The 27,040-nt window shown below is 34.9% G+C and overlaps 1 protein-coding gene across 6 annotated transcripts in view; it reads right to left on the reverse strand.

Annotated features, from left to right (window-relative positions):
• Nucleotides 1–20,998: 20,998 nt before the first annotated feature.
• The window catches only part of LOC118183188 (zinc finger protein castor homolog 1-like), a 784,355-nt gene continuing 778,313 nt past the window's right edge, over nucleotides 20,999–27,040 (reverse strand). For 5 of the 6 annotated variants that reach the window (XM_085807761.1, XM_035352643.2, XM_035352641.2 and 2 more), the window contains one exon: nucleotides 20,999–24,864. In XM_085807761.1, the coding sequence (XP_085663887.1) occupies nucleotides 24,044–24,864 (821 nt within the window). In that variant the 3' untranslated portion in view covers nucleotides 20,999–24,043. The remainder of the gene's footprint in view (nucleotides 24,865–27,040) is intronic. The other variant, XM_035352644.2, reaches the window with a different exon arrangement.

Below are 27,040 nucleotides of genomic sequence, written 5' to 3' on the forward strand. Positions count from 1 at the left end.
AGCATTGGCTTCTGTCGAGAACATTCTAGGCCAAATCGGTAAGACTTCGTTCCAGAATTTTTTCTCTGCATCCGTGGCATATTCCCCAATTTTCTCACCAAATATCGCCAAATGGGCGATTTCGCGCCAAATATGGCAACCCTGCCTTTCTTTCCCATTTTCTAGCAACCCTAAACCCGCCTTGCGGGGAAGCTATCTTACCGCGGCCGGGCATTTCGTAACACTCCCCCTTCCCAAGGACTGTACGTCCCGGCCAGTACAATCCCTTGGTCAGACGCCAAATTCTATACAAACAAAACGTAATAAAACGAACAACACTAATATAGCTACACATATATAACAACACTAATATAAAAACACAACAATATACCTAATGAAACAAATATTTACAGTATGTACAAGTTATGTACACAAATTAACCACATAACAATTTTAAATTATACAAATTAAAGTTCAGAATGAATTTCAGCGTCAGGCTTTTCATTAAGTTATACCCGGGTCAAATACTCTTTCACTGCAGTTCTCAGACGTATTTCTGTTTTGCATATCGCAGTCTGAAGATTCAGTCCTTTCAGACATTTCATCCACAAGAAGATCTGAAGCAGTTTGTTCACCACTCTACAGTTTATTCGCATTATGTGTACAGTTCACCACGGTACTTTTAGTTGGTACATGCTTATTTACCTCTATTTCCTGAAAGCCAGTTCCAATGTTTTGCATCAGAGTTATAAATAGAATCCGATCCTTTACAAACAAAAGTATAATGGTTTAGAATCAAGTTTGTGTCTGTACAAATTGTATCATGAGACACATACTTAGTTTGAGAAGTGGTTCGATCTTCTTCAATTCTGGAACACTCTGCTTAAGTTGTACATCAGCTTCTCCCATCTCTGCATCATATGGATTTTCAGATGGTTCAATACTTGCTAACTCCGACTTCATAACTTCACTATCAGTTTCTAGAACTTAACGGTCGCATTTTCGCTTTAGAACACTTCTACTTCAGGCATTTGAGAATCAGAAACTTTATTTCCATGAATTATTCCATCACCTTTTTCAGATGCTTTACTAGCCAGTTCTTTTATTTCTTGATCTTTACAAACAATATTATCACTTTGTTCCGTTTCAACTTCAGACACTTGAGAATCAGAAGCTTCTTTCCCGTCTTTTGGTTCATCTTTTCGTCCTCTTTCTTCAGTCTCGTGAGATATTTCATTATTTATTTCTTGATCTTTCTCGGACTCTTCACTAGCTACTTCTTTCATTTCTTCATACTTTGATTCTTCAGATGCCATTACTGTCATTTCCACGTTTTCTATTTTAGCTGCAATTTCTTCTGTAAGCTCTACTTTCATCCGGTTGGAGTTGCTCTAGCAGCTTTTCTTGGCCGGTTTTTATTTCTTCTTTAAATCAGTTGACGGCGCCTTCCATCTTTTCGTGGAATGCAGGAAAGGCAGTCACGAACTTGTCTTAATTGTTCTTCAATCGCTCTTGTCACTGGCATTCAATCCCACTTCTGACACCAGTTGTTGCATTTCTGCACTGTTTCGGGGAGTTGGAGTGATTGACGACAACACTTGATGAAGAATCAGACACAATTTATTTAGCCAGGATTATTCGGGACAGTTTCAAAAACACGTTTACAATCGTTGAAATCTACGATAGGCACGCTGAAACAATCAGCGACACACCCTTCAGGCTATCAGGCTATAACGATGTAGACAGCTTCACGGCAAAGCAGCAGAGTACAGCTTCCCGACTCGGTTCAGTCGTTCTCAGAACTCTACGTACTCTCGAGACTCTCCACGCTACAACTCGCGATGCACTCGACGATAAGAGTACAGCTTCCGACTCGGTTCGGTCATTCTCAGAGCTCAACACACTCAAGATAAAACTCGACGAGGCATTAACTGGCAATCAACTCGATAGACTGAGAGACACTTTCACTCGCTCTCACTAGACTGACTGACTGATTCAATTCTGTTGAAGAGGTGCTTTAAAAGTATTTCTATTCCATTTTCAGTCGCACAAAAATAAGCCCAAATTTTGTCTTGCTTGCACAACAATAATAAACTGTGCTAAATTCAATAGCAAACGAGCTTTTCCAGCTGCTTACGATAAAGCGACCATATGGAAGCTGCGCGAAACTCGCCTAATGTGGTACCTCGTAGAAGGAAAGCAGAAATTCCTTTTTCATGTGTAAAATATTTCGTCAAACGATGTTATACCTCGAAACCTTGCAGGTTTGTTTAGAACAGAAAGAAAGAAGATACGATAGAGTATTCTTCATTTCCTTTTAAATTGCTGTTTCTAAAATAGAGACCAGGGCCATTGCAAAGCTATATATTTAAAATAATTAATAAGGATTTTGCTTTACGATTTAACCTTCCAGCACGCGCGCCTGGCAATTTTACATGAGAACACGCACGTCGTATTCTTTACGACATCTGTTATTATACCGTTTTTGGCACGAAAAATGACAGAAATGAGTGAATATTGAAAATAAATTTGTTAAAACATAAAATGTTAACCTTATTATTGCAAAATACAAATGATATCACATTCAAATAACAGTAAATTATTTTTAATAACTTTATAATAGTCAGGTGGAAAAGCAATGATGTATTTCATTATAGAAATTTAAAAATGTATTATTTAATAGCCATATTTTAAAATACGAGCTAGTTTTAATATTCATCTGTCCTGTCCTGTTGGTTTATCATCGAAATAAATCTATAAATCCAGAAATAAAAATTTGTTGTAGCTCATCACAGCTCTTGTGATTTCAATTCCAGTGTCATCACTTCAGAACAATTCTTTTGCATTTAGATGGTGTCTTTTTTTTATTCTTATCATATATAACAATGTCTGTCTTTTGAGTATTTTGTCTTTTAGCAAACTTATATATTTATTTGTATATTCCAAAATTTCATCAAGCATATTTATATCAACTGTTTTAAAAATGTTCCTATTTCATCCTTTAAATCCTTGGCATGGTGTTTTAGGCCAGGTATTAATGCTCACAATATTCATCTTATTCGTCTTTAAATGTTTGCATACTTCTGTTTTCGCATCCTTACTAACATAGAATATACTCCACTGGTGTGCAAAACTTAAGCAACAGGTATTCTTTTGGCCATAACTCCACAAATAATCATCTGAGAGACATGAAATTCAGAAATGAGAGACAGCATTTTGTATTTAAACGATGACAAAAGAATAGTAGCGCAAAAAATGAATACAATGCATACAGTATGGAATCAAACAAAAAAGACTTTATTGAACTCATAGTATCGTTACACATGATTGTCTGCACAAGAGGAAGAACAACAAGCAGATGTTCCTTAGTATGGGATATGCCTTCCTGTTACTGCAATGGTTGCTTCGCACCGTCGCTTCATACCCAGCACCATACTGTCCAACAAATCATGAGGTAAGAGTATCCATTCCTCAATCAGCGTCTGTTCAGTGGTTGGGTGTTCCCCGGAGGATGTAATCGTGCCGCAAGGCGTCTCTCTAAAGCATCCCACACATGTTGTATGGGATTTAAATCAGGGGAGTACGGTAGCCAATCCATTCTAGTGATAACTTCACTTTCCTGTAGCTTCTGAAAAACAGGAGTCCGGTGTGGCCGTGTATTGTCATCCATAAAAACGAAATCTGCTCCAATGGCACCTCGGAACAGAAGCACATGGAAAAGGACAATAGCGATCTCCGGTTACAGACCCTCTGTCGAAAACGTGGAGCTCTATCCGCCCGTGCAGCATAATGCTTCTCCAGACGAGAACTCCAGGAACACCATAACGGTCTCTTTCCGTGATGTTGCTGGGATGAAACCGTGTCCCGAACTCTCTCCAAATCAACTGGCGTTGAGAATCTCTTGTAGCACTAAAACGACTCTCATCCGTAAAGAGGACTAAACTCCATTGATGAGATGTCCAAGTTTGTGCACCTTGCATCACTCTAAACGGTGGCGCCGATGGCCAACTTTCAAACGGATGCAGCGTTCAAAACGGCGGACCTTCCGCAAAAGGCTACCTTTTGCGTGTGGATACGGATACGTCTGGACACAGTTAAACGCGACACTTTTCGCCCCGTTGCTGTACACACTTGTTGAGCTATGGCGCTTGCTGACTGGTTTCGGTTTTTTGCCTTGCTTTCAGGATGATATATCGGTCATGCACAGCAGTTGCTTTCCTACGGCGGCAACCACCAACCTTTCTAAAAACTGTACCTATTGTTTGTAAGGCTTTCCAAGTGCGCAAAACGACACTTTTGTTGATTCCGAACTCTTGAGCTACACTATGCTCCTTCTCCAGCTTTCCGATCATTCTTCCACGTACGAAGTCATCCAGGTGATTTCTTCTAGCCATATTTCACGAAAGAACTCATTTCTCATTTGTACTTGCATCGAATGTCTTTAATTGCGTCTCCGTTCTTCCTTTTACTGTAGTCTCGAGTTGAGTGCGCCGACTGCGTGTGTTTTGTGTACATTCACGTCGCCTGTGACGTTTTGTTCCTGACATTTGCATACGCATTACCTTTCTACTGAATTGCGTATTCTCTTGTACTGATCGAAAGAACCCCATTTTTTGCAATTTTATGGCTATCTGATTAAAATTTACATTGTTGCTTAAGTTTTGCACACCAGTGGATCAGCATTCTATATTTCTATTTATGTATTTTATTATCATTCTATATTTTCTATATCATTATTACTATCATCATCTGAAATATATTGTTCAGATTCATTGTTTATATTATTTATCTCTATATTTTCCTCACTCGTTCCACGCTGTTATTCCTCCACGCTAGTATTCTCACTCCCAAACGTTTCCTTGTCTTTTTTTCCTTCAGCAGATAATTCTTGAAGAATGCGAGAAAAATCAGCTGGTTGCACATATTTTTTTTGCCATGAAAACCGATATAAAAATTATAGAGTTGAATTTATACAAATTAAAATAATAAACGTCAATTAATAACATAAAATTACAAAATATTTGAGAAAAAATATTTTCCGAATTTTCACCTACGAACCATGCGCGTGTCGTAACTTTTACGAAGAAGCTGCCAGGTAGTGCAAAAGCCCAGTAAAAAAACAAAAAATTCATATGTTTTCCTGTTGGTTCATTTCATGATGTGGGGAAAGGTTGAAAGAAGGAATAGAAATAACATTTAGAAGTCTCCAGCTGCGATATGCGAAAAATGTGCATTAAAAACCGAATTTGCCGTAAACTTTGTGCATAGCGCGCGTGATGGAAGGTTAATTTAAAAATAATAACTTGTTTTCCGTAATTTTAAATTTATAGGAATTTATAGGCCTGCCCTAAGACGACAGCCCTGGTGAACACCCTACCAGCTTCGCTCTATTAACTGAGATGTCGTTACAAGCTACCTTGCTATAACGATCTAACCTTTGTCGAAATCTGATAAATCCTTTGCTTTTTCTCACATTAAGCGAAACGAGATGCTGCCTAGAACATATCTTCGATCCAAATATTATATATATCTGGTTCGGAACCTAGGAGCATGTCGTCTAATGGTAATAGGATGTCGTCTAATGGCTACAATTTCTATAAGACAATATTTGTTTCTATAATTTAGTTTTAATGCTTTCACTGTTAAAATTGGATAAAGAAAAGAGAAAATAATAAACATAAATAATCGCAAGCTTTTTCTAATAATGCTTTAACATGTTCGTATTTTGTTTGAAGAAAAAGAAATCTAAAATTGGTACTCACGGAAAATCCCGTCGACCATTTTTGCCTATTAAAGAAAAAAGACGGCAAACTACGCGATTTTTCGCCAAAAATGGAAAAGTCTTCTTCAGACACGCTGGGTTTGGTGTAACCTTGATTACACGTGTTAGTTATTATTCTTGAATTAAAGACTCCTTCCCCCCTCTCTATCACGCATTTTCGAAAAAGAAATGATTAAAATTTGGGACCTGCCTACTACAGAAGAGCATGCTGTTGAATATTTACAAAGTCAGAACTTAAATTGCGTCGGAGCCCACAGGAGCCGCGCTCCGGTACTTCTTAGTTTTTGCAATAAATCCTAATTCTAAGCGGAGTGCACCGGAGCTCTAAATAAGAAGGTTCCGGTATTTCTTTTATGTAACTGAACAATTTTTCGGTAGAAATTTGATCTAAAAATTTTATTTTTAGTAATAAAATTATATCAAAAATCGTTTGTTAAATTTTAACTTATCTCTTTACATTTTATTAAATTTTAATTTTAATTATTTAATTACTTTAATCATTGATTATTTAATGATTTAAATAATTAATTAATTTTTGATTACTTTAATCGTTGATTATTTAATCGTTTTAATAATTAATTATTTAATTATTAATGATTTGATTAGTCATTTTATCTATTTGTTTATTTATATATTCTTGCTCCCCTTTCTTGACGGTCTTCCATAGGGCTCCTGCACTTAATTCTTTAGAAATTAAGCCCTGTCCAAAGTTATGGAATCTTACCGGCCTAAAAAAAAAATGTGTTAATGGACACGAAATGGTGCTTTATTTTAAAACTGAGAAGCAATAATAAATAAAAAAATACTGGAAATTTTTAATGAAAAATAAAATATAAATAAATGATAATATAATAAATTTGAAAGAAAAATAAGAATAAGATCTTTTTCTTGTATTTATTAATTTTTTTTTTTTTTTTTTGTTTCTTTGTTTGTTTGGCGTGATTGGCGCCGTCTCTTGTGGTCGACGGGATTTTCCGTAAGTACCCTAAAATTTTCTCAAGTATAAATGGCAATACTCGATATTTGGAAAGGGCAAATTTTGTTTTTGTAATAATTTCTGTACCCAGAATGCGCGGGATAAATCTCATTCGATTGCTTTCCGTGTTTTCATTCCAAGTCAGCAGATGTCTGGTTAATTTTATCGTGTTTTAATTTACTATTTGACTGCGCAGTTTTTGCTAAATATGATTAAAGCAAATTATATTTCATTTTATTGTAAAAAATAATTATGTTGGTGTAACAAAAATTAAATGTCTCAAAAATATAGTTAAGGCAAAAGCAAGGGTTAAAGCAAAGCTTTAAAACAAATTACACTGGTGTGCAAAACTTAAGCAACAACAGAGTTTTTTGCCATAACTCCACGAGAAATCAACTGAGACACATGAAATGCAAAAATGAAGGAGAGTATTATGTACATAAAGGATGACGAAAGCATCGGAGCTGAAAAAGGAATACAATGCATACGGTATGGAATCAAACAAAAACAAGCTTTATTGAACGCATGGTATCGTGACTCATGATTGTCTATCCAAGAGGAAGAACAACAAGCAGATGTTCCTTAATATGGGATATGCCCTCCCCTCACTGCAATGGTTGCTTCGCACCGTCTCCGCATACTCAAAACCAGCTGGTGCAACATTTCTTGCGGTAGGAGCGCCCATTCCTCAATCAGCATCTGTTTGAATTGTTGAGTGTTCTCCGGAGGATGTAAGCGTGCTGCAATGCGTCTCCCCAAAGCATCCTACACATGTTCGATGGGATTTAAATCTGGGGAGTACGCTGACCAATCCATTCGAGTGATATCTTCACTTTCCAGTAGCTCCTCAACAGCAAAAGTCCGATGTGGCCGCGCATTGTCATCCATAAAAATTAAGTCTGGGCCAATGGCACCTCGGAACATACGCACATGGGGAAGGAGTACCTCCTCACAATAGCGATCCCCGGTTACAGTCCCTCTGTCGAAAACGTTGAGCTCAGTTCGCCCGTTCAGCATAATGCCTCCCCAGACAATAACTCCAGGACCACCGTTACGGGGTCTTTCCTTGATGTTACTGCGATAAAACCGGGTCCCGACCTCTCTCGAAATCAAAACGCGTTGAGAATCGCTTCTGGTACTGAACCAACTCTCATCCGTAAAGAGGACATGACTCCATTGATCAGTTGTCCAGTTTTTGTGCTCTCTGCACCACATATGATATGCATATGGTAAACGGTGGCGTCGGTGGCCAACTTTCAACGGGAGGCAGCGTTCAGGACGGCGGGCGAATAGGTCCCCTTTGTGAAGGCGTCTAGCCACAGTAAATCACGACACTTTTTGCCCCGTTGCTGTACAGAGTTGCTGAGCAATGGCGCTTCCTGACTGCTGTTGGCCTCTTTTCGTCTTTCCAAGCACGCGAAAGGACACTTTTGTTGATTCCGAACTCTGCAGCTACACTGGTGACAGTACGCCCCTCCTCCAGCTTTCCGATCCACGTGTGAAGTCTTGCAGATGATTTCTTGTAGCCATATTTCACGAACTGACTCACTGGCACTTGCAGCGAATATGTTGAATCGCGTCTCCGTCCTTCCGTTTATTCTACTGTTGAACTGCGCGCGCCGACATCACGCGTTTTGTGTACGCTCACGTCGCCTCTGACGTTTCGTTCCTGATATTTGCATGACGTTTCTACTGACTTTTCATTGTACTGATCTCCAGACCTCCTTTTCTGCAATCTCATGGCTATCTGCTAAATTTTTACATTGTGCTTAAGTTTTGCACACCAGTTTAGATAAGTTGTTTCAAAATAATTTTGTATGTAAAAATGATATCACTGGTAAACAACCTGGTTAATATTTTGAAAATAATGAAAATTTTGTATGTAAAAGTGATATTAGTACTAAAAATTCTGGTAATTATTTTGAAAATAGTGAAAATTCTGATAGTTAGTTACAAAAACTGTTGAATAGTTATAATCATATATTTGCTAAAAGTAAATATGATGTTGGTTCAAAATCGTAAAAACAACCTTGTATTTTGCGTAAGTATCTTGAAACACTCAATCGATTTCGAGGGCAGCTAAAGGTCCCTCCTCATTAGGAGAAAGAAATACCTAGAAAGAAGAAAACTAAAGGGGAAGGAGTCTCAGAAACACGTGGTCCTTATCGGACCTTTAGCTGCCCTCGAAATCGATTGAGTGTTTCAATATACTTACGCTAAATACAAGGTTGTTTTTAAGATTTTGATTGTCACATTAGCGTGTTTCTTTTCTAGTCTATGATGTTGGTTGTATAAAGATTGAACCCTCTTTAGAGTTGTATTAACTTCTGAATTACCAATAGCCTATAGACCATATAGAGCATTTCCTAAGGATAATAGTGAAATTAAAAAAACATATAGATGAGTTGTTAAATGCTGGAATCATAAAACCTCCTTATAGACCTTATGCTGCTCCTGTAACTTTGGCTTATAAAGCGTAATGAATAATCTGTGACGAGGCCTTCGGATAGTTTGGTGCTGGTGCCACGAGAGAGATGTATGCAGTTTTCTAGGTTGTTATCAACGGGGTGGGATGGAATTTGTAGACAGTGTTCCTCATATTCGCCGGAATTCGTAACTCTGCCCCGATAGCGTATGCGTACTGCGCAGCCATGTGACTTCTACTAGAGCCGATTCGCGTTCTACTACTTCTTCGATGGGTAGCGTCCCCGCTAGTACGTCAAGAACAGCAGTGAGCGCGGTTCTGTATGCTTTGCATACCATGATTAGTTGTTGCCGCTGGATTGTAAGGAATTTTGTCGCATATTGGTAGTTAAATGTGCTCCCCAAGCGGCCGCTCCGTAACTCACAATTTTTTTCGCCACTGTCTTTTACCATATACGGAAGAATTTCGGTGATATGCCCCCATCTCGCTGCTATCATACGCCTCATTGTGTTGGTCAGGTTGCTGATACGTTGTTTTAACACTGATATATGCGGGAGCCAGGGAAGTCTGTGGTCAATGACTATGCCCACGTATTTGAGTTCTGGGACACACTTTATTCTGCTGTCAAGTAGACTGAGGCTAGGATTCCGTATTAGTGGAGGACCGAGCCCTATGATAAGAGCTTGCGGTTTTAAGACTGACAACTCAAGTTTGTGTTGCCTTGCCCGTGCAAATATACCGAGGCACTTCTGCATTTTGTTCTCCAGGTTGCTACGACCTGACACTGTTAATAGGAAATCGTCCGCATACGCTATTACCGTAACTCCTTCCATGTTCTCATTGAGTGCAAATACTGTATTGACCACCAAGTTACATAAAATTGGCCCAAGGCACGAACCTTGTGGACATCCTTTTATGAGGGTCTTCACTATCCGTGGTGAACCGGATAGTGAAGACCCTCATAAAAGGCCTCATAAATTCGGCACCTACTGATAAGCTACTTTTCTAGGTAGCTTATCAGTAGGTGCAGAATTGAGGCGGGACAGTGATGGTAGTCCGATTCGGCAATATCTGGCCACCACAGCGAATCGAAAGCTACTTTTATATCCAAAGGAAAGACCGCTGTATGGTAGTCTTCAGCTCTGTTGCGAGTAATAGTATCTAGTAACTTTTGCACTGCGTATAATGTATGTGGAAAATCCATCTTTAAAGCCATATTGTGAGGGGTAGATACTCTGATGCTGATTTAGGTGACACCAATATCAGCCTAGGATGACCATTTCCAAAAGTTTCCCAAAAGCTGGTAACATGCAGAAATTCCGCCAGGAAGAAACCTTTGCTAGCAGGATAGAACATTTAAGTCTCGAGCGAGGCTTATGGTATTCCAGCAGACAGGCCTTCCTTAATACCTGATCCTGTGTGGCCTGTGCTCTTCTGCGGAGTGCCCTGGTGTGGCTGCGCTCGATTTGTAACTCCTGTGACCGCCAATATGTGCGTGGTCTGCTCGTGTAGGATTTTTCAATGAAGACGTTACATTATACGATATTTCAAAGAAGTTCAAGTTTCAAGTTCGACATTATACCCCTGACCGTGATGCAGGCCTCACATTTTCGGCGCTTGGGAGATTTGATGTTCTAGATAATACCGGGCGTGTCCCGGACTTCCCGAGCAGCTGCCACGAAGCATGCGACAAATTCCTCAGCAGTGTTAACGGGGTTTCATACACTAGTGTCTTGACGTACTCCCAGAGGAAATAGTCAATGCAAGTGACGTCCGGCGATCTTGCTGGCTAATGCACCGCCTCACCCCTGCTGATCCAATGTTGAGGATACATTGCATTACATCGAGGCTGTAATGTGAGGGAGCCCCATCAGGCTGAAAACATAATAAACATGTTTTCTCAACCTGTTCGTGTCCTTCCTTTCTTGTGTTCTGTGTCGTTACTACCGTTCCAGGAAAGCATTTCCGACCATGCAGTGCTACGTGATTTCCCATCGTCTAGGTGTACTCTATTTCTCCTCAAAGTTTGTAACCGATTTGGTGAACACTCTGTATATATATGTATATTTTAGATGTTTAATTTAAAATTCAATCAAAATGACATGTTAAAATTCTTTTCTGTAATAAATGCATTAGAAGCTCAGTAACGAACTATAATGATTGTTTCAGGTGATGGCACGTTAAAAACACATTTACTTAATTGTCTATGGTAAACAAATTTGAATAATATGTGTGTGTTAAATTTGAATAATATATGTGTGTTAAGTCGGCAGCGTGGAGGTAAGCTAATAGCGCAGATAGAGTTTTGGGGTCGTGAGTTCGGATCCTGGAACATACGTTATGGAATAATTGTTTCCCTCTCTGTCTACCCTCTGCACTCCGCATTCCAACTGATATATATTACTATCTCATACAGCGATTCTCAGCCGGTGGTATGCGTACCACTGGCGGTGCGCAAAGAAACAAAATATTTTTAACTATTAAATTGAAGACTCTCATGAAGAAAAAAAACAACTGATAGAAATTTTCTGCGATCGAACTCTAACTGAAGATTTCAAAGATAACACACTTGTTAATTTTAGGCTGAACTGAAAAAAGAATTTAAAGGCACTTCAAATAAAGCTATTAAATTTTTATTCACTTTTTGCGCAACCTATTTGTGCGAACATGGATTTTCTTCTATGTTATATTTGAAAAAAAAAAAAAAAAAAATAAAATAAAAAAAAATAAATAAATAAATACAGAACAAAATTAAAAGTGGATCCTAATTTACGGTTAAAACTAAATGAAATATGACCAGGCAATAAAGAAATTGATCTCTCTTAAACAAGCCAAATTTCACAATACATTTTAGAATTAAAGTATTATGACGTAAATTTTGATAATTAAAATGGTAACCAATTTTTAACCTACTATTTTTTATGTGTGCATATTTAATACAAATAGCCAACAAGTTGTGCAAATGGTAAAATATATATATTTTTAATATTTCTATTGAGAAATTTAAATAATAATCATTGTAGTGGTACTAAAGTTTTTCAATTTTTGTTTAGATGGTTCGCGATAGTCAAAAGGTTCGGAACCGCTGAACCGCTTTATTTAGTTAAATTTTTCCCATGAAAATTGATCAATTTTTTCAGGATCATAACATATTGGGCAAAGCGAATCTTTTCCCAGAATTTTAAGTTGGTTGCTAGCTGGGGCCCCCAAGTCCCTCAAACTAGTTTCATCTGCTTTAATATCTGCTTGTGACTACTTAGAACTGGTTTAGGAAATAAATTAGGATTATTGCACCATTTTTAAGCTTGTTTCTTTGAGAAGAAGTTACATCTGCATTCTTTATGATTATGTTTTGCATTCGTTCATTTTAGTGTACTAAAAATGGATACAAGAGAAAAAAGTTTGTCGCACTTAACAATCATACATCCATCATTGTTGCCAGCTGGAGCCCGCAAGTACCTTAAAGTACACTCATGTCCATAAATTAAGGATAATGCAAAATCAGGCAAAGGAAGAGTTAGAAGCAAAACAAATTTGACTTATTTGTAAAGCTTATTTATTAAACAAAAGGTAAAGAGCAAAAAAAGATGCTATATGTTTGATATTATTAAAAAAATTAGCGATTTTTTCTCCCTGGAGGAAATTACAAAAAAAAAAAAAAAAAAAAAAAAAAAAAAACATTTACAAAAAAACCAATATTACATGGTTGGTATGATTGTTAATACATTGTATGTCTCCCAGACGATGCAATACAGTCCGTACAACGCCTAGGCATGCTGAGTATCAAATTATCGATCTGATCTTGGAGGATATTACACCATTCAAAATGCAATGCTCTCCGAAGTTCCGGTAGACATGTAGGAGGAGGTTGACGGGCTGCAACTCGTCGGCCAAGCATGTCTCACACGTCTTCTACTGGATTCAAGTCCGGTGAGAATGCTGGTCAGTCCATACGGGCGACATCCTCCGATTGAAGGCATTCGCTTACGATGTCTGCACGGTGAGGACGGGCGTTGTCATCCATAAACATAAATTGTGCGCCCATGGCGCCCCGAAACAAACGTACATGTTGTTCCAGAATGACGTCCCGATAGATTTGGCTTGTCATGGTTCCAATTTGAACATGCAGGTCTGTTCTGGAACCCAGAATAATTCCACCCCAAACGAGCACTCCTGCACCACCGTAACGGTGTCGTTCAATGATGTTTTCTTGGTGGTAACGGGTACCTGGAGCTCTCCATATGAAAGTCTGGCGAGAATCAGACTGCAAGCTAAACCTGGACTCGTCGGAAAACATCACACAAGCCCACTGTTGCGGTGTGCACAATGCATGCTCTCTACTCCAGGCTAACCGCAGGCGGCAGTGAGTTGCAGTATGTGGAACGCATCTGACAGGTCTACGAGCATATAGACCAATTTTCCCTAAGCGTGTGTACACGGTCTACCTTGAAATTGTCGTACCAGTGGCTGAAGAGAGCTCACGAGACAGGTCTGAGGCTGTGCTCCGCATGTTTCTTTTGGCGGTAACTGCCAAATACCGGTCCTCATTCGGCGTTGTAACTCTGGGGCGACCTGTGCTGTAACGTCTACTCACATTACCATCATCTTGGAATCGTTGTCAAAGCCTGGAGATGACACTCTGGGCAATTCCAAGTTCGTCTGATACTTCCAGTTGGGTACGCCCACATTCCAGACGGCCGATAATTCTACCACGTAAAAAATCATCCAAATGCGTCCTTTGTGTCATAACTATTCGGTTATTGCACTGAAATGCTTATAAAGCGCCTGCGAACAATTTTACTTCTTTGCCTGTATTCCTTACACTCTCGTCATTGTGACGTACCATCGGTGTCATCTGGTTACTTCCTGAAATTTGCATATGATTCTTAAAGATGTGTGTAGTGATTTTACAGGTGATATATTTATTTTAAAGTTCGATTTCCGCGTAAGTCCGAATTATCCTTAATTTATGGACATGAGTGTAATTTCATCTGCTTTAATGTTTGCTTGTGATTACTTAGAACTGGTTTAGGAAATAAATTAGGATTATTGCACCATTTTTAAGATTGTTTCTTTGAGAAGACGTTACTTCTGCATACTTTTTGCTTATGTTTTGCATCCGTTCATTTTAGTGTACTAAGAATGGATATAAGAGAAAAAAGTTTATCGTACTTAACAATCATACATCCATGACTGTAAAAAATATTGCTTCAGCGTTTGGTGTGGGAAACTAGAGCGTTTCTCAAATTCTGAGGAGACACAATGAAAATGGATTATTTTCTCCAGAAAGGATGAGCAAATGTGGGGAAAAAGGAAAAGAACTCCAAAATCTGATCAATTCCTACTCCAAAACGGCATTATTAATCCAACAATAACCAGCAAAGACCTTAAAAGAGACTACTGTAAAAGTCATATACATTCTCCAAAAGTGCAACGTAAAGCTCACTGCTGGTCGGAAGGCGAGAAAGTCATTAAAAGAAATGACTTTTGGCATGTCAAATGAAGCAAAGCGATTATTGTGGGCCTAAAAGTATAAACCCTGGACCACAAATGACTGGAAAAACGTCGTTTTCTGTGATGAGACTCATTTATTTGTTCAGGGTTACACATTTAACACGGCGAGGCGAAGCAAGGTGAATCAATACGACCTCAGCACATCCAACAAATTGTAAAGTACCCTGAAAAACAAATGTTTTGAGGTTTTCTCAATGCGGATAACACTGTAAATTTAATTCCTAATTACAGAATGATGAATTCAGCGATGTATGTAGATATTTTAAAACACAGGATTTTGTCATTCTCGTAAAAATTTCCAGAACCATTTCAGCATGGCTTGACGCCATGCCACAATTCAAAATCTGTCCCATACTGGAAAATAACATTATTGCGCTAGGTTGGCCTGGAATTTCACCAGACATAAATGCAATCGAAAACTTGCGGTACTTCTCAAGGAACATCTTAGCAAAATTGATTGTACGACAAAATAGCGCATGATTAAGAATGTTATGAAAGTGGGGTTCTGTATTAAAGAAGTAATATATATATATATATATATATATATATATATAAGCACGAGATTAGTACAGTTAATTCTTAAACGCATTATACAGCTCATTTATGCTAAAGAAAGACAGATTTCCTATTCATTTTATTATCATCACTGGATATGAAACTATGTACATAAATTATCATAAAAATCGCTTCGTCTCAATTAACTTGCATACTGTAGTATACAGTCAAAATTCCGGACCTCAAAGCTACAAACTTTCTGCGCATGCGCGTTTAATGTATAACCGACGGTATAAGCTAAGCTAAAATTATCTAATTATCTATTTCAGTTAATGTTGCAGATTGCGTTGTTCCTTAATCTTCGAATTGGATCCGACTTATTATTTTTTGCAGACTGTTAGAGCAATTTTATAAAAGTAAGCTTGAACTTTCGATTATGTCAAATAAAATTTCCGATTCTGGAGCTGCCAAAGGATTTACAAAGCGAAAGCATGTTTCGATGTCCATTAAACAAAAAGTGGAATTGCTGCTAAGAAATGGATAAAGGCATGAAGAAAGTGACAGAGAGGTGATTTGTTTCTCTAACCATTCCGAAACATTTTATCAATTTCATGCTGCTCTGCGGGGAGGGGGGGGACGTCGCGGCGTGCAATGAACATGTTTAATAAAGTAAACAAATAAATATTAAGCTTTTTTTTGTACATTTTGATACTCTTTAGATCACAATTGCTCTTTATTTCATAAATTACGATTTCATATTTTTAATTGTATAATTTCTGCATGCCATCTCACCAGATTTAAACTGATGATCTATAATCCGGAAAAATCGATAATCCGGAATCGCCGAAGTCAAGACGAGTCCTTTTTAAAGACTTTTGACTGTATTACTTTGAGTTCTTTTATTTATATCATAGGAAAGCGGTTTTTAAATCACAGCAAAAACATTGGTAAATTTATTACTTTCTTAAATATAGATATCTTTCCCTGTAGAAGGGTATGAATTAAAAATAATATTTTATGTGGTACGCACAAAATATAACTAATTGCGCATGGTGCATGTTAAAACATAAACGAAACTTAGTGTGAAGTTTATTTATGTTACTTAACCAGCTAATTTTATGTTCTGAACCTGTAGTGTCACTCCTCTCTTTCCATTTTCCTGCCAGAATGCAAATTAGTTCACGCATATTTAAATAAGAGTTTGAGCTTCTTTAGACAGAGTGCACATTCTGCCTGCTGAAAGCCACGTTACTAGTTTGCTCCTGTCTTCGGAGTTGCTATATATTCTTGCAGATAGTACTTTCATGCCAGAGTAAGCTTACGAGCCAACTTTCGCGTTTAGATTTTCCCTTGGCTAAGTGATACTTGGATTTGGTTTTTAATTTAAAATTCTGCTTAGAGTTCTCGCCATAACTGCTGGCTGATTTTGTAAGGACCAGGTGTGCCTTCTGTTACACTTACTGGTTTTAAACAAAAAAGGTCTTTTAAACGCTTTCTGTTTTCATGTTAGAGATAGCGATAAGTCGCTTAGTCTTATTGAGATTTTCCAAAAGTTACATTTAATAAAAGGCATATTCCTTACAAGTTGAAGAAACTGACGCTAAATTTTTATGCGGCATATTTTGTTTTTTATCTCAAAGTTGGACATAATTTTAAAATAAGACAATAAATCGCATATATTGAAAACCAGAAATATGGATATTTTGTTAATTGCTTCGTAATTTTAAAGTACCAGCTAGTATTTCAAAACTATTGACGCAACCAGTTTTAAATTAATATACTTTAGTTTCAATGATGTACTATTTACAAATATATAAAACTACTTGAAACGCAGAGAAAATGTTTTAAAGTTACTCTATAAATAGGCTTGGAAGAGATCACAAGATTCGTAATAAACATTGCGATCTTACTACTATGAAAATTATTAACACGCTTTTCCATTACTTTCACAACTGGGATAAAAGTACGAATTTATAACGGGGATAAAAGTTTAGAGAAATATTCAACTATCTCAAGGTTATTCCATCAATCAATAAAGGACATATGATGGCGATAAACGCGAACGTACTGCACTACTATAAACAGCTGGCTGCCTCCATATGCTATATGGAGGTGAATCGCGTATAGAGGCTGCCTGCCTCCATATGCTATATGGAGGTGAATCGCGTATAGAGGCTGACTGCCTCGGTGTCCGCCAATAACATCTCGGACGAAAACGTCGCGGAGGAAACAACGTAAGGCGAAAACGTCGTGCTACAAAACATCGTGGGAGAAAACATCGCAGTCCTAAAACATCGTGATACAAAATATCGTCGTCGAAAATAAAGCGGTTCAAAATCTTCGCAGTTTAAAAATATCGTCGTCGAAAATATCGTGGTAAAAAATAAAGTATCTACAAATCATCGCATGACGATAACATCGCAAACATGCTTTTTTTAAGGCTTTAATAACTGTAAATGGAAATATGGTTCTCATAAGGATTTGTGAGCGCAAGATGTAAAAAAGGATAATTTTTACTTTCACAGTTTTTTTATTGACTAATAAATTTTTGCTGAAAAAATTAAATTATTGCATTAATTAATTAAAGGCAACTTATAGATTATACTTTTCATGAAAAATTACCAGTAAAAACTTTATAAAAATGGTTTATTAATGGCCTTTGTTAGTTAACTATGTCGGTTTAAAATTCTATTCAGTGCTAATAAGTTGCATTAATTTTCTATGCTTAAGTTTTCTTCTTATTTCTCAGCAAAAATTTATTAGTGAATAAAAAATATGAATGTAAAAATTATCCTTCTTTCCATCTTGCGCTCACAAATCATTATAGGAATACCCATTTACAGTTATTAAAGCCTGAAAAAAGCATGTCTGCGATGTTATCGTCATGCGATGATTTGTAGATACTTTATTTTTACCACGATATTTTCGACGACGATGTTTTTAAACTGCGAAGTTTTTGAACCGCTTTATTTTCGACGACGATGTTTTAGGACTGCGATGCATTCTCTTTGCGATGTTTTGTAGCACGACGTTTTCGCCTTGCGTTGTTTTCTCAGCGACGTTTTCGTCCGCGATGTTTTCGGCTGTAACCGACTGCCTCCATATGCTATATGGAGGTGAATCGCTAACTGCCTCTATACGCGATACGGAGGTAAAAATTGACGCAATACATACGGACCGCACTAGAGAAAATGGGGTCATCCTAGTACAAGAGGATTCTGCTTATTTATCTCAACATAACTACAACTCGATTGAACAATAGAGTATTGAGCTGTATACAGATGAGTGATGGTTTTAAAGCCAGAAAGAACAAAGAGACTGCGAAATGCACGCAAACAAAACCACTGCTTTAATAATTTGAGCAAGGTTTATTGTCGGCGATCATAAGGATAAGGATAAGGAACGGGGGACGTGGGCACTATGCCTCTACCATACGGTTAATTAGTATAGCACCAAGTCCACCATGATCTAGAGAACCCTTAAGACAACACTAATTCAAATACGTGAGTACATTATTGAAAGTGAATGATTGATTACAAACAATTGTGGTCGATCGTACTGTCGGCGACCATACTGATCTCTTTCTTTATAGTGCCGCGACTGCAGTGCGGTAGAGAAAATCACATCCTAGTCTAATACGTTTGCCTATTTCTTGTAGCCATGCCATTTTTTTATAAATAATGCGCGAGTGATTATATTGTCGGACAGTATTCATAATCTGAACGTGCTTTGTATACTAGTACATACTTAGAAAACATCTGCTTATAACTCTCCCCAGAACTGTTGTGAGCTAAATACATATCTGTTGCGTGAATGGGTACCAGATGCTCCATATCACCCAAGATGATATTTTGCCATGAATCGATGATGTCGGTCATGTACTTCTAGAAAAGGTCACCACATTCAGATCGACAGGCCCGCAGAAGGAAAACTTTTGTTACCAAAAAATTCAATGTGTTTTAACCATTAATATTTTATTATTTATTGCTAATTTTCTTCATATTTCTCAACATTATTGTACTTTCTTATAGCCCATGATCTGCGAAAATTAGTGAGTTCGAATTCATACTTTTCTTTCTATCTCCTTATTTTGTTGCATAACTTTTGGACACGCACGTTCATTCTTCTGGAAATCTAGCCTCATTACCTGCTCATTTCTTTGGTACTTCCTTTTTCATAAATTATATTTTCTTATAAACATTGACAGCAAATCCAACTACGGTCAAATACTAATGATTACCTGTACATTCCTTTCTATACAAACTGAACCTGATTATCACCCAAATCCAGTAGGCCCTAAGGTAGGACCCCTAGGTCATCCTATAATTCCTCACAAAACATGTTTTTTGCTCAGGAAAAATGAAAAAAACTAGTCGTCTGGAGTCCCAAACTAGCTTAACAAGCAGTGCATATAAAAATAGATTTAATTAGCTTTTGTGTATCAAGTCAAACTTCTTTATTTTACTAGATGAGTCATTTGCAGTTTTGCATGGCAGTTTTGTTGGAGCTCTAATAATCAAAAATTTAAAATTGTAGTCTATGATCTCAATTGCTTTGAGAAATAAAATTGAAATAAATACATTTTTAAAATCAAAGTAATATTTGATTTCCTGAAAATTAATATAACATTCAGTTGCTATCTTTAAAAATCTTAGCACACAGAATAATCTTTGGCATGCTAACAAAGCAGACACAGTTCTTAAATAACCTTAAAACATGCTTGTAGATATACCTTGAATATGGTATTTGCAGTATGCAGTAATACATGCTTTAATATCATAATCTTCTTTTATTTCTTTTCAAATACTTTTCTTAATGAGAAAAAATGACAGGCTTTAAATTGTGCATATTAAATTTCCTACATTCTTTAGCATTTTAACTTAATTTGGGGAAGCTTAATTAAACTCATTGATACTTAAAAAAACTTCCACAGTCTTGCAGCTGCCTGAATAAATAAAATTCTATGACAAGATAATTTAAAAGAAAACACATTTATGAAAATATTTAACATGCAGACAGAGGATAAAATCAAAGCATGTTCTGCCTGCTTTAAGGCAACAATGCTAACTTTGATTCTCTAGCAATTAGAATTCTGTGGCACTAATTATTGTTATCATTAGGCTTGTTTTATGCTGATGTCGGGCAGAGCCAGCTTGCATGCTAGTTAAACTGTGAAGCCGTTAAGCTATGCTTAAATTTAATTAATTTTAAGTTAATCCATTATCTTTAATTTTAAGCCAACAGTGTTGGCTTTCATAGGCACAAGTTGGTACCATCTTGAAACAAATTCTATTTTCAACCAGAAAACTATTTACATATTTTATATTTGGAACAGCGATAAAAATTCCTATAAAATATTAATTGGATTTTTGTCCTAGAATTGTGGGTTAAGCTCATTTTAAAGGGCTCTCAGATTCTGCTTTTGACTCGTGAAAACCAAAAGCATGGGAAATTAGAGGGAACCAGATAAAAATCGGTATCTGTTTCTTGACCATTTCTAGAGATAAAACAAAATTACATTTTCGTATATAGAATTTCGTTTAAATTAGATGCAGACAAAGTATAGTAAACGAACACAACTTTTGTGTCAATATGTACCTTATTCAGGAATAAAATTGCTTTTCAAAATTTTGTTCTTATATTTTGTTGTAATAATATACATCAAAAGACAAACTATTCATTTAGACATATATACAAAAACTTGCTGATATGTTTGTCAAAACAGATATACTTTCTTATTATTTTAAAATCAATTTTCTACTCTCTTTCAAAATGATAAAAACATTATACTAAGATTATATAGTGCCAAAATATAAGGAAAAAATGGTAAACTGAGATTAATATTTTATTATACATCACTGACGTTCCACCTTGGAGGACATACAAGAGTATACAACAAAAGAGTGACAACATAAAACTTGGGGCAGCAGTGGATCAAAGGCACTAATCTTTCTCCACTAGGACTAAAATATATACAAAAATAGGTCACTGCAGTATTATTCAACATTACATTCGACAACCAGCGCCACAAAACACCTTTGGAGTACACTAAATGAATCAGCAAATAAAAATACTGGAAAAGCAATTATTACGAACTATATATGAAATGATTGTCTAATTTTCCACCTATGTATATACTTTTACATATATGTTTAGGCATCTGAATGACATTTAATACAAAGAGACAGTTAGATTTTATACAAAGTAAAATGGTGGAAATTAGACTTGTACAAGGAAAAGTGGAAAAAAATATTAATTGAATGATACCTCTATTTTAATAATAGATTGGGCATGAGATTCTAAAAAGATAAATATGACTTTACTTCAATAACTGTACTTTAGAAAATTAAATGCTCAGAAAAATGTTTTCTCTTTTGAGGCAACAGTTTTAAAATTTTAAATCATTATATTTTACACAAATACTAATTTGCTGATCATGAAAGCTGCTAGAGATATTATTTAATCATGTTAAAATATAGAAGACAAGAGTTACAGGTGCCTCTTTTTTCCCCTTTTTTGTAGGATACACACTTTAGACAGCAATAGAAAATTTTTAAGTCAATCTGTAAAATGCAAAAATTTATCATAACATGATACTACCATATAACTTACTGAATATATGCAACTTAATATGTTCTGATTATGGATCATGTGAAAATACTTAAAAATTTGAAACTTGCACAAAAATATTCGTATCTGTGATAATGTTGATTCATAGTTTTAAAACCAAACTGATCCCAAATCAATGGAGTGAAATGCAAAGCAATCTTGCATGAATTTAACTGCGGTATACATTAAAATATAATAGAGATATGAAAAGTTTAACTTGAAAACATTTCTTTAATGTGGTAAGGAATGAAAAACTTATCAGAAATGTTCACTAAAAAATTGGTCTCAAATTTCGTGAAACTACAATTTCACAATCTGGGAGACAAATATAATTTTAAAAAGCACAAAAATGTAACTAAAGTCTTGATACACTTTTCTTGGTACAAAAGTAATATATAGAAAAATATGACATTTTAAAATAATGTTGCATACTTTAAAAAATCACTACACATAGTTTTACCCTTTAACACTTCAACATTCAGTGTTTCAATTACTGAATCACACCATAAACACTCTGATGATTATGTCAAAAATTATAAATGGGGAATTTAATTTAATCTCTGTTTATAATTATTAAAGAATAAAAACAGTGCAGTACATCAAAAATACTAATTGATTTATAAGTTGAAAATGGAAAGTAAATAACCTACATAAATCAAATGTAAAATATCCTAAAAAATAATCTGACGTGAAAAAACAATGAAAAGAAATGCTTTTTTATAAGGCTTTGTTTCAGATTTATAATTAAACTTAAAAACAGATAAAACATACCACATAGGTCTTAAAAATTATTCTTATAAAATATGTGTATGAGCATTTTAAGGAGAATTATTATCTAGTATATTAGAAACACAAGCAAATTTTTATTAAGAAGGAAGTTACACTTAGATAACTTTATAAAGAAACATTTATAAATGAAAAATACAAGCTTAAAATGACATGTGTTATTTGTTCATAATAATATTTAAAATTAACTTTGAAATTTCCATTGAAGTGAAAATTAACTGATGAAAAGTAAACTATAGCTGTCCATGCTACAACTTCATTCACACTAGCAAATAAAATTGTATTATGAATATATTGTTCTACTTATTACAAATGCAATTATGAATATATTGCTCTACTTATTACAAATTCAAAACACTATATCATAGTGAAAAGTAAACTAAGAATAAAATTATAATTAAAATTCATAAAACTGTTAAGAGAGAAAACCATTTACTTAAATTTTCAAAGATGAAATTAAAAAGTTTTCAAGCAAATACAACTGCACATTTCCTCAATTTAATGTATACTCTGAAATATAATTATATCAAATATGCAGTATTATATATACAATTAAAACACAAAGGATCATAAATCACCAAGTATTTTCACATCTTTACAATACATGAAAGTAAGGGTTCAGAATACTTACAATTCTATAAACAATGGTATATGAATGGTTAGCGTTTCGAATTTTTGGATTTAAACAAATAAAAGCTAACAGCAATATTGACAAAAGGGAATGTGTCAGCATGACATCTAAGAATATACTTAAGATGCTTTTAAAAATGGAGGCATTTAAATTATAAATGACAGCTGCTATGTCTCAGCCAAGGTACAGCAGTTGCTAGACAGATTACAAGAGAACCACTAAAACTAATTTTCATGGATAAAGCGATTATAAAATGAGGAAAAAAATATTTGGCACTATTCCTCAATATTGCACCAGATGCTAACTGATCCAGAAGGAATGCTATGAGTATAAGACATAGGGATAATTAACTAATTGGACCCTCATTTATTGACACCTTATTCAGTCATAAAATATCAACAAAGAGCAATGAAATATGCTTTTGTATTTTATGCAGTACTTAAAGACAGTGACCTAGAATGAGCAAGTTTTAGAGATGAATGTATGCTTATTTAGATACTGTTCCTAATTTCCAGTTGCTACATTCTGGACAGAGCAGATATTTCTCGAAAATATAATTCTTTATGGCCAATAAAAATTGACTTTACAAAGTAATTGAAAATGATATTTTAAAATTCAGATAATTGAAAACATTTCAGAAGGCACATCATGAAAGTGCTCTGCACCGGCAAGGATATCACATTGATGTTTGACATCATTTATTATAATTGTATCACTAATAGAGACGAAACAATAAATATTCAATAAAGGGAAGCAAAACACTAAACACAATTTTGATTGCTTTAATGCCAACAGTTATAGATGTTTTCAGTAGTTGGCACAATTACCATATAAAAGCACCATTTATCAATCCATATGGCGATATTTATGGGAAGACATTTGAGAAAGGCCTAAAACTGCATGTTGACATTTAAGACAATGATAATGAGTTTGTTTTTGATTATGGTTACAATTACTTATATTACAACTCTGAAATTGAGTATATTTCTCAAATCCAGCAGCATAAATGCTGTCCATTTTTGCATGTTGCCTGCGATGGGCTACAACCTTGTTAGTATCTGTACATACAAAATCACACTTTCGGCAGTGGAAATGAGATGATTTGTGTGTCATGGCACCCAAAGTATTAAGATATACACAGTCAGGTCTTCCACAATTTACTGTAGACCTATACTGCTGAAAATCTCCCCCCATCAGAGTATCCAATCGTTCATGTCTTGCAGTATGTTGCACAAATCTAGTTTTGTCACAAAAACTGTAACCACAATCTTTTCTCATGCAATGAAAATGAGTTTGATGTTCGCGATAACCACAAAGTGGATAGCCGCAGTTTTCATTGAAACGACATCTTGAATATCCCTCTGGTATGGGCTCATCTTTAAGAATTCGTAAGGCTGCCATTTTCATCTTTTTCATTTCACTGTTCCCTTCAAGTTTCAGGGGAAAATGTCTCTTTAAATCAATGACTTTGTTACTAGTTTCACTGGCATCCATTAAAGCACCATAGTCAACTTGTGGTGAACCATAAAAACTGTCACTGCTGGAAGGAATCTGGTTTGTACTACTAATACTAATGCTGCACTTCATGGTGGGTTGAAATGGAGAACTGCTCGATGACACAGATTGCCAACTAAATAGCTGATGAGAAGAAGAAACCTGTTGTTCATCTGCATTGTACATATAGAAAAGGAATTTTAAATATAATAAAATTATCATATATATACAAGGAAAAAGCATTAAAAATGGATAGCCACAATAAAACTGCACTATTGAGAATAATGAAAATTAAGTAATACAGAAGCAGAATTTAAAAAAAAAAAATCAATATTAAAGGATATTCTTAATTATATACTGTTAAGATGAATACATAACAAATTATGTAAGGAATAAATTAAGACTTCTGAAATAACTAATATATTCACTATTGTATGGAGTTGTTCCAATCTTTTGAAATACCATATTCCTCAACTTTTCCATGCACTAATTGACATGCCAATTTTGATTTGCTCATGAAAACCCGTATTTAAGAGCACATATATGCTGGATTTGTATAATTAATAATTTTAGTCTCTGTTTTCATAAGTTTCCATTATTTAAGATGTTTTTAAATTATAAACTAATATATATCAAATGACAAAAAATCTCTTAAAAGCCAGTGATGCCACTCAGGCGGTAAAGCATTATAAGAATCAGTTGTACACTGTTAAATAGTTTACAATTCTGCAACATGAAATTAGAACAACAAAGCATTAGAAAGTATTAAAATAACAATCTAAGATAACTCGAACTCAGTAGCTATATTATTTGGACTAGCTATTAAGTTTCCCCTTTCTCTAAGAAAGAGGAACATAATGGATATTTTCTTGAAAAAAAAAAAAAAAATTGAGAAACTTCATAAATTTATTGTTTTAATTAAGTCTAGTTTTAAACAGCACATGAATGTTGTTTATTTAAAAACCCCAAAAAGTTCACATCATGCTGCACTCTCTTCATTATAATTATTATTTTTATTATTTACAGAATTAGTGAATGATTTTTGGCAGTGTAAGAAATAGAAAGAAGCAAAAAATTCGGGCAAGACACTACCCAGTCCGTATTATATTATTATTTGAAAATAAATTAAGTTATAAGATGATTCTACTTTAGAGAAATTAAAAGTGTACAAAAGAAACTATCACAGAGTAAGTGAATCTACTTGTCATCAGATTAAGACTTTAGTAACTGATAGAAACAAATTTCTTTCAATTTTCTAATTAAAGTATTTATACCATCAAGAGCTGAATAGAAAGAAATTCTCTATCTCTGAATGAAGATATTACAAAGCATAACTTAATGAAAGAAATCCCCTTAACTGAAATTGAAATATCATATTTCTTTCATTTTAAGACACATCCCCCCACATAAACATTGCTAAAAATGAAATGTGTCTTAGAATCATAGTTTTCTCAATTACTAATTTTTTTAAAACTATTAATTTAAAATAGCTGTACCATTATTGTTAATAAACGAAAATTGCTTACTACAAATAATTTAGCAGATGCATTTTATTTTAATGTTTTATTTCACTTATTTCCTTTTCTTAAATTAAAAGTTTTTTTTTTTTTTTTTTTTACTTTTTATTTATTTATTTATTTATTTGTAGGTAATTTTTATATTAAGTGATGTACCTTAGAATAGAAAAAATATAGCATATGTTAACAATAAACAAGCATGGATATGTTAACAATAAACCAGCATGGATCATGAAATACATGAAATACAATCCTACAACTATTTTTTTTTTTTTTTTTTTTTTTTTATATATATAATGTAATTCTCACATATGGATTACTTATCAAGACGATCTGTAAATGAATGAAGAAGCTGATTTTTTACTTGCAAAACAATACCGACTGAAATTTCTGTAGTGTTCCACTTTTTTATATGCTTTTTGGATTCTGAGAATTCAAAAGAACTACAGCAGACTTTGCATTTACACTGTACTTCTTCAAAATAAATTTTAGCACCTACTACTGCAACTGAATAAGTCATTTTTCTCTTATAAGAACTTTAAGTTAAAGTTTGCATTTAGGCTAGCTATGCTTAAAAAAAAAAAAAAAATTCCACTACCAAATGTATTTGAGAAAAAACTATTTAAATAATCAAATAGAGACATACATATAGTTGTCTCAAGTAGCATTGTTTTGATGAATCTAAAGATTTATTATATAAATAACACATTAATAAATAGCAAAGAAAACTGGAAATAAGAGGATAATTTGCTTTTATTATCCGAGGAATTTAATGATCACATCTAAGTCCTTTGCAAATAAAAGGCAATGTTCTTCTCTTTTCATGATAATG

The sequence above is a fragment of the Stegodyphus dumicola genome, chromosome X1 (assembly GCF_044657685.1).
Source record: "Stegodyphus dumicola isolate Sdum_Otavi_A_Nest chromosome X1, ASM4465768v1".
Lineage (NCBI taxonomy): Eukaryota > Metazoa > Arthropoda > Arachnida > Araneae > Eresidae > Stegodyphus > Stegodyphus dumicola.